The sequence below is a fragment of the Caenorhabditis briggsae genome (assembly GCF_000004555.2).
Source record: "Caenorhabditis briggsae complete genome, chrI, whole genome shotgun sequence".
Taxonomy (NCBI): Eukaryota; Metazoa; Nematoda; class Chromadorea; order Rhabditida; family Rhabditidae; genus Caenorhabditis; species Caenorhabditis briggsae.
This window is the reverse complement of record NC_013489.2, coordinates 3,936,312-3,952,253: the sequence shown is the minus strand read 5'-3', so window position 1 is coordinate 3,952,253 and position 15,942 is coordinate 3,936,312. Positions and strand designations below refer to the sequence as shown.

Sequence of the window (15,942 nt, the reverse complement as noted above, 5' to 3'; positions counted from 1 at the left end):
AAAAGGTATGCGCCTTGAAAGATTTTCCCCATCCTGCACAAAGTTCAAAGGCGCATCCCTTTTTCCAGAAAAGATATCTCGTCACGCGATGTATTGAAATGCATTTACAGTTATGTCGCGAAATGCTTTGAAATACGTTTCGCGACGCTCATGCATTGAATTTCGAGGGCGCGGAAATGCATTTTAATACATATTTTCGCTACATGAATAACCCCATAAAACTCACTCGTCTTCGGAAATGAATCCGATTTCTTGATTGCTTTGCGGAATGGCTCCGAAAATTTTGAGAAGATTCGTGATGTAGGCGGCGATATTTCTCAAGAGAAGGCAATTGGGAACAAGTCCTTCTTTCTCCTTTTCAGCAATGTAGGCATTTCCAAGACCAATAAGCTCACGGAACTTCTCAATGACAGTTCTAGTATCGACAGAATCGCAGAGGGCCGCATGGACTTCTGACTTTAGATTGCCAAACTCAGCCATGAGTTTCAGTTCTCTGGCTTGATATTTTTGATATCCTTCTGATCTGTCTGGTTTGTAGTGTCTTCTCAAAAAGTCCTTGACGAGGAGGAAGAACTCATTGGTGATTTTTTCAAACTGCAGAGCACGCTCCATAGTTGAAGAACTAAAACATAAATTGGAAATAAGTTTCTCGAATTGAAATTTTTAATACCTGTAGTCCAGGACATCTGCCCAATTGTGCATCAAGAAAAGAAGGCGCAGTTGTCGTGGAGTGTAATCTTCCAGAGCTTTGCGAATAGTAATGAAGTTTTTCAGAGACTTGGACATTTTCATTCCTTGAATACGAAGAGTTCCACAATGAAGGAAATAGTTGACCCAGTGAGGATCATCATAATGTGCCTCAACTTGAGCGATTTCGTTATCGTGATGAGGGAATTTCAGATCGAAGCCACCAGCGTGAATATCAAGCTTCGATCCGCAAATGGCGGAAGACATGACCGAGCACTCGATATGCCAACCCGGTCTTCCATTTCCCCATTCTGATGGCCAGAAAGGTTCACCATCTTTTGATGACTTCCAAAGAGCGAAATCTGTCGGGTTACGCTTTGATTTGAGCCGTTCGTCAGACATACTCAATTCCCCTTCACCTTCACGCATGTTCTTCAGCAGCAATTCACTGTCATCACCGTAAGCTTCTGGTACAAGTTTTGCATAGAAATGTTTTGGATTCTGCTCGAAAGCTTTTGTATCGAAATAGACACTTCCGTCTTCAGCAGCGTATGCATAGCCATTGTTGATGATTTTCTTCACATAGGTGATAACTTCCGGAACGTATTCAGAGACACGAGTCAAGACGTCGACAGGGAGAACGTTCAATCGAGCCATATCAGCAAGGAACTCTTTTTCGTAACTGCAACGAGATATTCATAAAAACAATATGAGACATTGAATAATTACGTCTTAGCAAGATCATCAAAAACACTGTGGTCTCTGACATCTTTTCCATGATTGTGATCCAGCCATTCCGAAAGAACATCACGAGACTCATTGAGCAGACGACCCTTGAATATGTATAAATTATATTCCAAAAATTAAATGGAAATGTCTAGTAAAATACCTTAGCTTCTTCCGTGGCGATAGGATCCTGAGCCTCCATTGCTTTCTCGAGAGCATCAGATTGTTCTTTGACTTTTTTGATCATAACTTCAAGCATTTTCTTTTTGTCGGGATCAGTTTCATTCTCAAACTTCTTGTCAAAGTGTTCAAGTGCAGCAACCACATCTTCACAGACTTTGACAACCGATGGAGCTTGCGACTCGTTGAAGTAAGACTTGAGCAAATGACTCTGACGAGCTCTCTTGATGATTTTATCGTCGACGTCTGTGATGTTCATGATGAACTCCACATCATACCCAAAATAATCTCGAAAAACTCGTCGAAGAATGTCCAGGGACAGATAGGACCGTGCATGTCCCATATGAGATGAGTCATAAACTGTTGGTCCGCAAATGTACCATCTGACCTGAAACGGGACAGCATTTACGTCAATCATGTCGTCTATAACTCACTCGTTTCCCCTCATTTGGAACAAAAACTTCCTTCTGACGAGTCAAGCTGTTGTAAACTGTTAATTGAGGTGGCGGCGAGGCATTTTTCGGTTGATCCCATTGTTTTTGGGACCGTTTGACGGCAACTGTAATGAAATTATTGATAACGGAATTTCTGAACAAAAAAGTTTTTTACCTGGTCTCAAATTCGGATCCATTATGCCGCAAGTTTGGTGACTTCGCAATTGCAGAAGGTTGATTGGGATAAGATTCTGCGTCTTGTTGCGATTAATCGTCGCGAACACAAGACGGACCAAGTTTTTCGAACGCGTTGTGCCTGACTTCGGAGACAGCAATGAAAACGCCTAGAGAAGAAGCGGTTTTCTATAAAGACAGATTGGAAAGCGCTGGACGCAATGAAGAGACAGTGCAAGCAAGGAAGAGAAAATGGACAGTGAAACAGCTGTTTGCAGTTCGATGACAAAATAAGAACAGATCTCAATAAATAGTGTGCGAGGAATTTATGAAAAAGTTTAGGAAACAAAAGTCATGAGGAGAACAAAGTTGATGATAATATATGAAAATAAACATATTGTTAGAAATACAAGAGTTGTAAAGTTGGACTATAAGGAACTGATACACAGAGGTGCGAAAATTGCTATCGCTAGCTTGGTAGCCGTGTAACGCATCATAAACCAGCTTATCCTTTTTCTTATCACTGCGATTCTTTATGTGTATCTGATAAAGAGAAATAATAAACTTTGAAGGCGACATCAGATCAGAACGACTGAAATTTCATGAGAATATTTTAATATTCACTACTATTCTAAGAACGTACTGAGCAGGGGAAGAATGATAAATCTTTACGCTTACTTTCCATGCATCGCAAACCCAAATAAAACTGACGAGAACAGCGCTTCCTATTACATCATCTCTCAGCTGACGCTCTTGCTATACTTGCTTATTGCAATAGTATTGCCAGCTGTTTCACAATGATCATTTACCTCACAGAGAGAGAAAATAATTCCGATGTAAAAAAACTGTGTTCCTAGAACTACGGATTTCAAGAGTCAGGAGGATAGGAGAACGGATGAATGTGAAGGACATCAAAAGAAATTTAGGTTTAAAGTTGAATGAGAACAATGAGAGGGAATGAGACAGAAAACATAAACGATGTGTGATGAGCGCATTGAACCGCGCGGAAAGAGAGCAGTGTTTGAGCGAAAAGTCACGAACTTTGAATCGAGCATCTAATATAGCGGTTCAAGTCAGAAGGAATTGAGTTTAACGATGGCGGAGATCAGTGTGTGACTTCCGATTTTCACTTATTACTCTTGTCCGAAATCAATGCACGTTGCGGCCGAGAAAACAACGGTGGGCGGAGCTTAGCTCCCACAGAGAGAACCTTACTGTATTTTTAAAATTATTGCACGTGCCTTTAATACAGTACCTCAACATTTACCGGTAAAAATTTACCGAAATTTACCGGTAACCTACCGGTAAATTTGAAAGCTACCGAAAATTTACCGGTATTTTATCGGTAAATTACCGGTAAAGTACCGGTAAAATTTTTACTTTTCTCGAGGACTACACGAATGTTTTTTTTCTGCTGTTTCACTATTTTTTTTTGACAGTTTTGCAACAGTTCTGAAATGGTCAGTTCTGAAACGTCGCGGTTCTAAAACGTCGCAGTTCTGAAACGTCGCGGTTCTAAATTGTCGCGGTTCTAAAATGTCGCGGTTTTAAAACTTCGCGGTTCTAAAAAGTCGCGGTTACAATTTTGAAAAAAAACATAAATTTTTCCTAAAAATTACCGGTAGTTTTCGGTAAATTTACCGATAACTCTACCGGTAATTTACGGGTAAAAATTTACTGGTATTTTACCGGTAAGTTACCGGTAAATTTACCGAAACCTTACCGATAGCACACACTGCCGGAGATGTTATAAAATACAACTGAAGCAGCCTCTGAAGATTTTTAAAATTCGTTTCTCTCGCTTATTAAAACTATTATTGAATATGAAAGCTCGAAATGTTTGATTAAGCACAGCTTGAATTGTTTGTTAAATTCAACAGACAACAAATACAATGAAGAGTGGTTTCATTCAACACACCCACTAGCTGTTTTCGCGGAAAGCTGTATCGTTTTTAACGTCAAAAATGAAATTCAGGAAGCAAAGGGATTCAGGGAAAAAGGGAAAAAACTCCGGTGAAAAGAACTCCAAAAAGGCTTCTCAAGTTTACAACAGTTGTCTGCACCATTGCGTCGTTTCCGATACATTCGTACGCAACCGCGCTAAAAATCGAGTTTTCAAAAAAGTTTTGCTTCTGCTTTTTATTGGCAAAATTTTGCAAATTTAGATCGCGATGCTCATTTAGAGCTCAGCATATCCTTCTCAAGAAACAGCTGCGAAAACCTACTTTCTCATCACAAAAGCGCAAAAATTGGTAAAAAATTGACACAGATATTTGGAAAACGAAAAAAAAACTGGAAATAATTCCACCCGGAAGGGAGCTTTTCGCTTGTGTCTTTTGTGGGGTTATTCATGACAAAAAAAATGTATTTTTTTTGGAATTTTTTAACACAAAAAGTTAATGCATGCATGCGAAAAAAAGTATTTTATGTATTTTTTCGTATTTTTTTGTATTTAAAAAACAAATCATGCATAACCCCCCCATTTGTGAATATCTTATTCCGAAAAGCTTTAATTCCTCGATTACGATAAAAGTACAATTTTCATAGTCGGGAAGATGAGTGAAACTGATGATGAAGCTCAAACTTCGAGAGAAGTAAGACTTGTTGCGAAATATCTCGCAAAATGATGTTCTTTCAGGAAGACGTTCTTGCTTACGAAATATTCTTTTGGATCATTCACGGCATGGTCAGTTTTCTCAATGCTTACATTGTTCTAACTGATAAGACCATGTCCAGAGCGATAAAGGAGTTGTGAAGGTCAGCGAGCTACGAAAGCTCTATCAAAAAGCCGTCATGAAGAACAGATCAATTCAATATCGAAGCCTCCAGGAAATGTTGAAGATCGTTAACAAAAATTTGGCCCAGTGGCAAGGATGGGATGTTAGAGAATATTTGTTAGGCTTCAGTATTTAGAACTAATTTTCAGGCAGTGTTGCAAGACGATCGTCTAACTTATGTGAATTTGAACGAACAGAAGACTTTCAAGGCGAACGTGGCGAGTGAAACTGAAAGAACTCTTGGAGTTCTTAAAAATGCGCTTATGTACATTTTTGTGGCCACCAAACCGAATTCAACACATCCAGGAGTGACACATGAGGAACTAATGAGCTACATGGTGAGTTGTTTCTTTGATACTAGCAAAACAGTAATAAACAGGAAGCATCGATGTCGACTCACCCTGACCATAAGCTAACCAGTGAGCACATGGAACTTCTGACGAAACAGATCGCTCCCAACGCACGTGCAGATTTCATCAGAAAGGGTTATCTTGCTTTCACCAAAGCTATGAATGAAAACGAGGAAGAAGTATTCCGATATGAGTGGGGACCGGCCGCTCTCCAAACAGTGGATCCCGTACATCTGGTCCAAATGTTTCAAAAGCTCACTGGAGTGGATGCAACACAATTGACTGAACAACTGGAGAGAGCAAAAGAATTGAAAGCGAAACAAATAGGAGAAGTCAAGGTTGGTATTATCTTTAGTGTAACTAATTCTAAAGAATTTCAATTTTATTTTCAGCGAGGTGCAGTTCTGCCTACACGAGGAAAGCAAATCTAATGGATTTGTATTGAAACTTCGGGTCAATAAAAATTAATCAAAGCTTTACTATATGAATGCATAACTACAATAAAAATAATGGTGAAAAAAACAAATAAAACAGAGCTAAGATAGCACAGATAACCTGAGACATTAATAGTTATTTTGGTCGAAGAGAAGCGGATTGGCTGTACTTTAACTTTGTCTCAGTTGATAGGACGGAAACTCTCCCGTATCTGGCGGAAGCTTCAATCCGAACTTCATCGTTGGCAACTGCTGGTTGCTGGACATTTTCATCATCAAGAACAGATACCATGTCTCCGATCTCCATTTGCTCATTTTCTTCGTTTGCAGCAGCGTGTTGAACGTCCTTTTGAGCTAACATTGGCATGACTTGACCCTCTGCTGCTTTCTCTTTGCTAGTTTGGAGACTACGAACACTCGCAAAACGACCGAACTTTCGTTTTGAAGTTACGCGAGGGTTACTATCGCTGGGTTTTTCTCGAATAGAAATAATTCCTGACTCGTTGAGGATGCTTGAGATGCGACCGTAACGTCTGGGTGTGTCCTCCGGAGGCGTTGTATGAGCACGTGGCTCCGACTCTTCGTGTTCTTCGCGACACTGAGTCCCAAAAACTGCGCTAGACCCATATCTTTTATCCGCAGACGTTAATTGATCCGAGACCTTCATGCTTTTTTCTTGTTTGGTCTCAGGATGTTCTGTCGTAGCTTCTTCGTTTGCAAAAACGCTCTTGACTCGTCCAAACTCCCGAATGTTATCTGCACAGACATCAACGTTATCAGCGAAATTCTCATCCAATCTCTCTGGTAACAACTCTGCAGTTTCTGCTTCAGAAGACTTGTGAGCGGACGCGATAATGCGATTACTTCGGCGAGAACTTTTCTGAAGTTATAATGTACTAAACTAAATACTGTTTTGTAACTTACTCTTTGGGGATTTGCTTCTTTTTTATTGCGCAAGAGAGATTTCTTGGCATTTGACGTCTTCTCTTTCGATTTCACCTCCCTCTTTTTCTTCATCGAGTCTTTACGGAGTTTAGAGCCCACTGGACTAGTATGAGTCGGGGATAATCCATTGTCTCGGAAATTCTCATTATCTTCGTTTTTCGCCTGGTGAGATATTTCATCGCCAATGTTGGGGTTACAATAAGTAGTTTCCTCGTCCATTGGTTCTCCGCTTTCATGAATTTCATCAGCAGGTGCGTCGTTTACTGGATTTATTTGTGCTTCATCCATGGTTGAGTTGTCAGGTTCTTCAACTATGCGATTATCTCCTTCTGTAATACGTATTATTCTGTAATATTCTGTAATAAGTATTACGGAAGGAGATAATCCAAGAAATCTCTCTTGCGCAATAAAAAAGAAGCAAATCCCCAAAGAGTAAGTTACAAAATAGTATTTACCGTAAAACCTCTAATAGAACGACACCCGGATCGTCCACTTTGAGCCTATATATCTCATTTTCTGTGAAAGATATCAAAAAGTGGCTAACTAGTAAAATGTTGCTGATATCCTGATAAACATTTTACTAGTTAACCACTTTTTGATATCTTTCAAAAGAAGTGAGATATATAGGCTCAAAGTGGACGATCCGGGTGTCGTTCTATTAGAGGTTTTACGGTAGTTTAGTACATTATAACTTCAGAAAAGTTCTCGCCGGAGTAATCGCATTAGCGCGTCCGCTCACAAGTCTTCTGAAGCAGAAACTGCAGAGTTGTTACCAGAGAGATTGGATGAGAATTTCGCTGATAACGTTGATGTCTGTGCAGATAACATTCGGTCACGGGGTTGCAGTAGGGTATTGTCGAATTAAAAAAAGTGGGACCTGGAAAATTTCGCGGGCGGCTTCCCGGTCAATTTTCGAGGCCTTGCCTCAAAATCACTACAGTAGTAAACGAAACTTATTTCTGTGAATTCAATGGGATTTTCTGAACAAAATTTAGATTTCTTGGTATGAATATGATCGCTAGCATCTCTAGAATCTGTTTTTCATCGAAAAACCGAACTTAATTGCAAAGCAGCTCGAACGAGCCAAAATTCTGAAATATTACGTTTTTGTCGCACTTTACGTAGATCAAAAAAAGCGACGCCTTTCAAATTCGCAGGTCCCACTTGGTTTCAAGCGAGGGGGTCAGAAAGCGCGCCCCAGCAAACTTGTAGGCCAGAAGAGATTTAAGAAATTTAAAGTGGACGCGGGTTTGATCTAGATCATGATCTATTTCTTCAAAATCAACTGGTTGCAAGGCGCGCTTTTTCGCTCTTCATTTAAAACCGTGAAACTCTGCCAACGAAATTCGGCAGGGAATTTAGAATTTTTCCTAAATTTACTGGGGCGCGCTTTCTGACCCCCTCGCTTGAACCCATGTGAGGTCCACTTTTTTTAATTCGACAATACATAAAATTTGAATTCTCAGTGCTCTTGGGCGCCGCGCGACGCGGCTGAATTTTGGAATTTTCAATTCAAAAATGATGATTTGGCACGCGTCGCGTGGCGCAACGTGCCCAAGAGCACTGAGAATTCAAATTTTATGTACCCTGCTGCAACCCCGTGTAATACAAAAAGGTATTCAGAAGTTCTAATTCAGAACCATCGTTAAAAAATATTACCGTGATCAATAGGCTGTTGGAAATCATCATCTTCATCTTGATGGCCCATCGTGTTTTCTCGGATGGTTTCGATTTGGTCATCATGTACCTCCATTTCCTCGTCATTGTCATCTTGATATAATTTCATGTCAACGTTATTGTGAGAACCGGCGTTGTTCTCGAACGGAGGCTCGCATGGTTCGGCTGTTTTTTTGAACTTTGACGCATATGCCAAATGGAACCTGTATAACTATTATTTAAAAACACGTATCAGAACCAACTTTATATCAGCAGGGTAATGAACATTGCCGAGTTCGATTGTATCCAAGTTCACAAACTCCGGGACTTGCTCAAACCCTTCAATAGCGCCATTGTCTGAAAAATGGGTTTTACAAACCTTTTTTATGGACTTCTCACCTCCTCGATGAGCAACTCGGAAAGAGGGAATCAGTCCTTTTGGAAGCGGTTCCAAACTTTTGAGAACACTTCGTAGCTTGGAGAAAAGATCGCAGAATTGTCTGCAGGTATCTTTCATATCCTGACAGTTGACTTTGAAACGTTGCTTTCCCCTTAACAGATATGTGCATTGAAATGGAATACCAGAAAGAAACATACCCAGGAGACTCAAATTCAGCCAGCACTGAATCACCGTATGCGAAGTTCCAAACAAATGTTTCCAAAGCGTCCGTATTCAGTGTTTTTTCGAAAACGAGTGCAAGTTTCTGAAATGAGAGCTTAAAATTGTAGCATGAATTAAAACCTTACATGAATTCGCTCAGCTTTTATTGCATCCAACAATAACGACATTTTTGCTGCCAGCTTTTCACCTCCCGGCGATGTTTCATTCACCACGTACCCGTAAACATTATCTGAAAAATACTTTATATTCCGGTCCAACTTCTGAAAACTTGCCGTAAACACATAAGCGGGAAAAAGTGTCAGCAGGAAACAGTTTTCTTTCGCGTAAAATCGTAGAAGTCACTACCCAAACACAGTTTCCTAGAACCATTAGGGAGTCCACTTTGTTTTTGGCCTTCAGCGTCTCGTCGTTGAAAAGAGACTGAAAAAGTATGATTGTTGTATCAATGCATATTTGATTTACCTCGTTTTGTCGGAATTCGTCATTTGGACTGTACATTTTTTATTATAAATATTGCTGGTCTTTAATAGGTAATAGGTATTTAACTACTGAAAAAAAAACAGTCTTCTCATCTCGATCGAGCTGCGCAAAATACAAATACGGTAATCTTTGAAACCGCTTCGAGACCCGCGCGCCTTTCGAACTGATGTGCCTTTAATTTGGTATTGTTCGTCTGAAAACAAATATTTCCATGTTTCCACTTAATTTTATGACAACTGATTTCTAATACTAAACACCATAATTTTCAGATGCCACCAAACCGAAAAAATTCAGTGAACTCATGTACAATAAAAAAACCAAAAACTGGTAAACAGGAAGCACTTTCACAGAAGTCAATCGCCACCCGGAGCAGTTCTCGCCTGGCAAAAATTGCTCTCAAAGATTTAAAAACTGTCAGAAACACTATCCCGAAGACAAGGAAATTCAATAATCTTCAATACAAGACCAATCCCAAATGGTGTGCACTGCTGACTCAAAGAGCCGGGAAGAAATCTGTACAACCAACAGAATACAACCCCACTGATGATAATTTGGGGGAAGACGATGTTAAAGATGTGGTATTGAATGACAATCAGGGTATTCTTCTTTCGGATACTGATTCGGATGGCATAAGCAGCAGCAGCGCGGAGGATAGTGAGGATGACTATGAAAGAGAAATTGAGAAAAATCCCTCAAGAAGACAACGTTTGGATACCGATTCTTCAGATGAAGAAAAAAATGATGAAACTGTAAAACTGGATGAGTGAGAAGCTCTCTTATGATATTCTTGCAGAGAATTAGACTGGCTCAGACTAATGTCGATCGCAAAACGAAAAAGGAACGACTGTTGAAGAAAGAAAAGAAGTATTACCAGCAAGCATCAAATACCGATGAAATCGTATGTGATTACGAGTCTGCTGGTCTTCCCAAGCAGAGAAGGAGACGCCTTTATCGTAGAAAAACGGTCAGTGTAGCCCCTTTCTCTCAGTTTTAAATTCAATTTTGCAGGTGAAAGTAGCTGGAAACAACAAAAGACGTAGAATAAATCGACTTCATCCGGAAATGGCTATTGAGTACAGTTGTGATACATTTACCAGCTTTGGTACTTCCCAACGGGTTAGTGACATTAATTTTTAGAATACATTAATTTTTCGAATGACTGTTTTCAAGGAAATCACAACTGAAATCGATTGGAACGACGCTGAAATCAATTCAAAAGCCTTGAGAAAGATGTTTGAAGAAATGAAGTTGGATGACGATTTTACAGATGAATCGGAAGATGAGGCTGACATCATTTCACACAGTTTCGCATATTACCAATCGCGAAATGCCAGAGAACGAGTTTCGCAGATGACCGAGCTTAAAAATATTCCTTACTCCGAGAAACTAGCGAGCTATAAGTAAATGAAAATCTCTAGAAAATTTCGTTTTAAAACAACCATTTTTCAGTTCGTATAAATCAATTCATGGCTCAAGTCGATCTATGGTGAAAAATTATCATCCTGCACTTTTTGACAAGCGCGAGAAGCTTCCCGAAGCTCTACTATGGGAAAAGCCATTTACGTAAGCATCATATATTTTATTGTCAAACTGTTAAATAAAAATGATTTTCAGTCATCACATCCGTGCGTCCATCAGGTTCGATGCTCACGAAAAGTGCAACAATTATCTGAACAGAGTTTCTGAACATAAACGGCAGGAAAAGAGAAATACATTGCTGGATGAAATCAGGCAAGTTGTGTATGAAAAATCTGTTGCTCAACAATGTGCCAACATCTGCAAACAAGAGGAGGGCGAGGTATCGGATCAAGCTACAACAGGAGAACATCGATATGATAATTATATCGATGATAGTAACTACTTTAGAGGCGATGAGTTTCTTCGGGGAGAAGATCTCGGTTTAGCTCCTAATGGTTTTTAATTTTCGATTGTCATATTTCTGTTCAATCATCCATTTTATTTGCATTTTTTATATTTCAATTTATGAAAGTAATAAATAGTTAACGATGCAATAACTTTCCTGCCATTATAAATAGGTACATCATATTGGTTCTTCACTGACAGTGTCAACATGAATAATAGAATCTCTGAAGTATTCCGTCTTCTTGTAACTCTTCTATTATGCTTCGTAAGAATATTTCTAGTCGAAAGAATAATTCAGAAATTTAGGTTCTCATGATGACTGATTCAACTGGATGCAACGAGCAGAATGGAGTTAAATTTTGTTAAAAATTCAAGGCATCAATTTCATTTATAAAATAAATAAGTTCAATCATCAATCAAACCACCGCATTTCTTCCCATTCCTGGCTTCACCAATTCCAATGATAGTTGTTCACCTTCCTCCATCTTGTAGCGAATCACTTTTCCCTACAAATTAAAATCTTTCGAAATTCAACGAAGTTCAAAACTACTTTGTCTTTGTCAATGTGCAATGCAGCTGCGTAGTTACGGAAATTGTCCAAATAGGCAACTGCAGAGATCAGAGTGATCACTTCTTTTGGCTTATTCAAGTATCCTTCGTCCACCATCTGACGTCCGCGGATGATACACTTCAGACGATTCTTCTTGCAGAAATCGGTGGCTTGTTGCTAAAAGAATTAAAACAAATATAGTTAGACCCATTCGAAACATATGTGATTCATGGAAAACCTTCAGATGTCACTGATTTGGATGATGTTTTAACTTACAGCAGTGAAAAAAGGCATTCCATGCATATCCTTCTGTGCTTCATTCACAAGTAAAACAGACCAGGCTGCCTCCATCATCAACTTCTTATCTGCAATGGATTGCATTCCTTTCTTCAAAGACATTAATGGTTTAAGTCCTCTTTCTCTCAGTGTCAGACCAGGTCCTCCGGGCATACAGAGAATTTTTGAGTTGATAAGAGCAGCTGCGGACATCATGCTGCACGCCTTTTTCATTTCAACTAGAATTTCTTCCAGATGAACTTCTTGAGTGATTCCTCTTGCGTATAGCCAATCCTTCACTTTCAACATTTCCATTGAAATCGATTCTTCGTGATGTCCTTTCAGAAGGATAATTTTATCCGGGTACAACATTTTGTAGGCAATCAGAAAGAAAATGCATTCGAGTTGCGCAAAACCATGACCCAGATAACAGCCAAGAAAGATATAAGTGATATTCGGGGGAATCTTCTTTGCTTGGCTCATCAGAGTTATCATTGAATCTCCTTCACCGTAAATTGGACCAAAAACTAAAGCAGGTCCATTGACTTTTACAACCATATCATCATGTTTGAAGACATCTTGGCTTTTTTGAAGTAGTTTTACAAGCACTTCAGGATTGAACTGAGGACGTGGACTATCGGGAGTGTAGCTACGAATATAATTCCAGATACTACTAACCAGTTTAGCTAAAACATATTGCATTGGTTCTCATCAAAGGCACCGTAAAATCTGTAATAGAAGAGTCCCTGATTTTTCACTTTGAGACAATTTATCTCGGTTCATGTGAGAGATATAAAAAAGTTTTTAACTAATAAATTGTTCATCATAATATCACAAACATTTTATTAGTTGACTCATTTTTGATATCTCATATATGAGCGGAGATAATTGAGCTCAAACTTGACAGTCTGGGGACTTTTCTATCACAGGTCTCACGGTAGTTAAGAATATACCGTAATCAATTTTCTCAGAATCAATTCCGTCGGTTAAATTGATGAATCTTTGACCCAATCCGTTTCCTCCTTCGTCACTCATTCTTTTTTGAAGTTTTAATTGGGAATATATTTTGTAAACTTTATTCAAAATGAATTGATTACGTTTGCGTGCTTCTTTTGGATACTACCCTAATTCTAATAGCATGACCTCACAACCCATTTCTCGATATTTTAGTTAAACTTAAAAGACAATGCCTTAGAATTTCGTGTTCTTTGGCGGTCCGCGCTGTAACAATTCTGAAAAACTTTCTTCCTTTTCTTTTTCTTCTTTTTCTTTTTTTTTGTGAGAGGAACCCGTTTCTTGAGGTTGAAAGGGAGGTCGATTTTTGGGGGGCACAAGACTTGATTTTGACATTTTTGGCTTTTTTTTCGACTTTTCCTAAATTGAGTTATGTTCCTATTCCTATTACTGGAGTACTGGAGGTGTCAATAAATTTCGTGTTGAACATTTTTGGAATCATGTCTATCTTTACAGACGACTGTTTTTGGTCTTTTTTCCTGAAGGCACAGAAATCTCGTAAACATTTTTATTGAACCCAAGGACCGTATTTCCTCTAATAGAAGCATCTCTAATAGAAGCACCCACCATGTTTTTTTTTGTACATGTTTTTAACATACCGACCATCAAACTTCTTTCACTTATAGTTAAACAAAAATAAAGTAAACAGTCTAATAGAGTGTCTCCCAAACAGTCCACTTTGAGCTCATATATTTCATTTCCTGCGAAAGATATCAAGTATTAGTCAACTGAGAAAATGTTTATCATAACATAAAAATTATTTTATCAGTTGACTACTTTTTTATATCTTTAGCAGGGAATGAGCTACATCGGCTCAAAGGTGCAAATTTCGGTGTCACTCTATTAGAGTGTTTAATGCCTAAGTCATTTTTGTAGTTTCGTAGTGTCTTTAAACTGTTCTAATCAAGACCGCAATCATCGGTTTTCTTCTTCTTCATCACCTATTTTTCTATCTTCTCGATTATTTTTCTCGTTTGATTACATCTTATTCTCTTTCTCCTTTTACTTCTCTCTTCTTCGCCTGGTTTTCTTTTTTTTCTGATTCCTTTCTTAACTTTTCCATCTCATGACCATCTTTGATTGAGAACCTTTTTAACCTAAAAAATCAGTTACAGATGATCATACATCTCTTAACACTTCTTATATGCCACGTGGCAATCACTTCCGCCGCTCCATCTCCCAGAATGTGTGCTTCTTTTGCAAAGTTTGCTGAACGATGGAATCCACTTCCGGAGACACTTCTCTCGTGGTCTAAAAATAATTGTGACAAAATTCAACCAAGACCCAGAGATATGTCATGCGAAGATGTGGTACAGGTGTGTGAAGATATTCTTATGGCGGTTTAAAAATTTGTCTATAATTCCAGTCAAATTTTCAAAGTGAATATTTTGATCCCATATTTAGACAATATGTTTTCTATACTTTTCTCTAGTTTTCCCCAAAGTTTCAGTCAGATTGGCTCATTCTCCGACTTTTCGCGAAGACCTTTTGAGTTTTGGAGGTACCCGAATATTGTCTATTCAAAATAATCGCGCGGGTGAACGAGTAAAAAAACATGTAGAGAGTCTCCAAACCTGTAGAGGCGCTGTAGAGACGCAGACATTTTTACTCGTCCACCCGCGCGATTATTTTGAATAGACAATAACGACATTATGATAGTTTTTGTGGGTAACAACTTTTAGAATCATTGTAATCCTTAAAAACACGAAAACATCAAACAGATACAGATTGAAGTGAACTGTTCGATTATGAATCTTTCAATTTTCAGTTTGTCGCTGACTGCAACTTCAGTGGAGGGGGTCCTGGTCCTGGAAAACTTGCTGACACTACAAATAGACAAGTGGCAGACACATTTTATCAGAGAACATATGAAAACTTCCCACGAGTTCTTCCCAAGTATATCTACTATAATGAAAATACAGCTCGAGACTATGGTCAGTTTGGAAACTGGTATTATCCGAACTACTATCCACCCACCTATCTTGGGTTCTTCGATGGAAGACCTGCGAGTATGGCTCAACTGGAAAACGATTATAAGTTTGCTCGCTCGGGACATTACCCATACAATCGGTGAGGGGATAATCCATTATACAAAAGAATTATTGAAACTATGTTCAGGGCAGATAACATTGTTAACATTGGACTTCAACAAACGTATCTTCCAACTTGTCTTCATGATTTGTTCTATTGTGTTCGCGCGAGCACGGGACAAAGACCCCAAGCCTATTTGGTTTGTTTCTAGGATAATATGTTGATTGATACAAAATCCTATTTCCAGAATTACAAAGAGTATCGTCGCGATCGAGATATGGCAGCTGAACAGATGTCTCAACGTGATCAGGATATCAAGACGCTTCGGCGTCATCGTACCAGGCACCACGACGAGGATTAGTCAATAGACATCTCAACTACCAATTTGTTAACTTTTTCTAATAATCTCACTTTGATCTTGTAATTATAAATCAGAGAAATACTAAGGAATAAAACATTAGCCACTGACAGACATCACAAGCACAAAATGGAAGTTTTCATCGAATTAAAAACACTATTAGAATGCCTTGAGTACTGAATACTTTTGATCAGGTTTCTTTTCGGAATCATAACTGTATTTACTTGATGTTGTAGAAAGCTGGGTAAGGAGAGTATAACCATACTTGTAAAATTCCGGCCCGGCCCGGAAGGCCCGGTAGCAAACATTTTGTCATTTTGAGCCAAATTTTGAGCTCTCTATACAATTTTCTCTATTATTTTTTGTGTTTTTGGATTGTTTGTCT

General features: G+C 38.8%; 6 protein-coding genes across 6 annotated transcripts; 3 read left to right on the top strand and 3 right to left on the bottom strand.

Annotated features, from left to right (window-relative positions):
* Positions 1-222: 222 nt before the first annotated feature.
* Positions 223-2,224, bottom strand: Cbr-cars-1 (the record flags this gene model as incomplete). Its single annotated transcript, XM_002639476.1, has 6 exons — positions 223-622; positions 671-1,369; positions 1,417-1,520; positions 1,577-1,981; positions 2,028-2,152; positions 2,203-2,224. The coding sequence occupies 6 exons, from the start codon at positions 2,222-2,224 to the stop codon at positions 223-225; spliced, it is 1,755 nt and encodes a 584-aa protein (XP_002639522.1).
* Positions 2,225-4,756: 2,532 nt separating this feature from the next.
* Cbr-mage-1 lies at positions 4,757-5,759 on the top strand (the record flags this gene model as incomplete). The annotated part of the gene is made up of 5 exons (XM_045243359.1): positions 4,757-4,795; positions 4,840-4,887; positions 4,938-5,081; positions 5,128-5,316; positions 5,358-5,759. 5 exons carry the CDS (start codon positions 4,757-4,759, stop codon positions 5,757-5,759), a joined length of 822 nt encoding a protein of 273 aa, XP_045092593.1.
* A 139-nt stretch (positions 5,760-5,898) lies between these two features.
* Positions 5,899-9,483, bottom strand: Cbr-htp-3 (the record flags this gene model as incomplete). Its single annotated transcript, XM_045243354.1, has 9 exons — positions 5,899-6,642; positions 6,687-7,036; positions 8,367-8,587; positions 8,627-8,720; positions 8,763-8,914; positions 8,961-9,067; positions 9,111-9,214; positions 9,339-9,405; positions 9,448-9,483. The coding sequence occupies 9 exons, from the start codon at positions 9,481-9,483 to the stop codon at positions 5,899-5,901; spliced, it is 1,875 nt and encodes a 624-aa protein (XP_045092592.1).
* Positions 9,484-9,734: 251 nt separating this feature from the next.
* Positions 9,735-11,386, top strand: CBG04125 (the record flags this gene model as incomplete). Its single annotated transcript, XM_002639473.1, has 6 exons — positions 9,735-10,214; positions 10,259-10,429; positions 10,474-10,581; positions 10,636-10,865; positions 10,915-11,028; positions 11,080-11,386. The coding sequence occupies 6 exons, from the start codon at positions 9,735-9,737 to the stop codon at positions 11,384-11,386; spliced, it is 1,410 nt and encodes a 469-aa protein (XP_002639519.1).
* Positions 11,387-11,744: 358 nt separating this feature from the next.
* Positions 11,745-13,189, bottom strand: CBG04124 (the record flags this gene model as incomplete). The annotated part of the gene is made up of 4 exons (XM_002639472.1): positions 11,745-11,834; positions 11,879-12,055; positions 12,155-12,840; positions 13,108-13,189. 4 exons carry the CDS (start codon positions 13,187-13,189, stop codon positions 11,745-11,747), a joined length of 1,035 nt encoding a protein of 344 aa, XP_002639518.1.
* Positions 13,190-14,283: 1,094 nt separating this feature from the next.
* On the top strand, positions 14,284-15,560 carry CBG04123 (the record flags this gene model as incomplete). Its single annotated transcript, XM_002639471.1, has 4 exons — positions 14,284-14,484; positions 14,937-15,238; positions 15,287-15,398; positions 15,447-15,560. 4 exons carry the CDS (start codon positions 14,284-14,286, stop codon positions 15,558-15,560), a joined length of 729 nt encoding a protein of 242 aa, XP_002639517.1.
* Between the last annotated feature and the right edge of the window lie 382 nt (positions 15,561-15,942).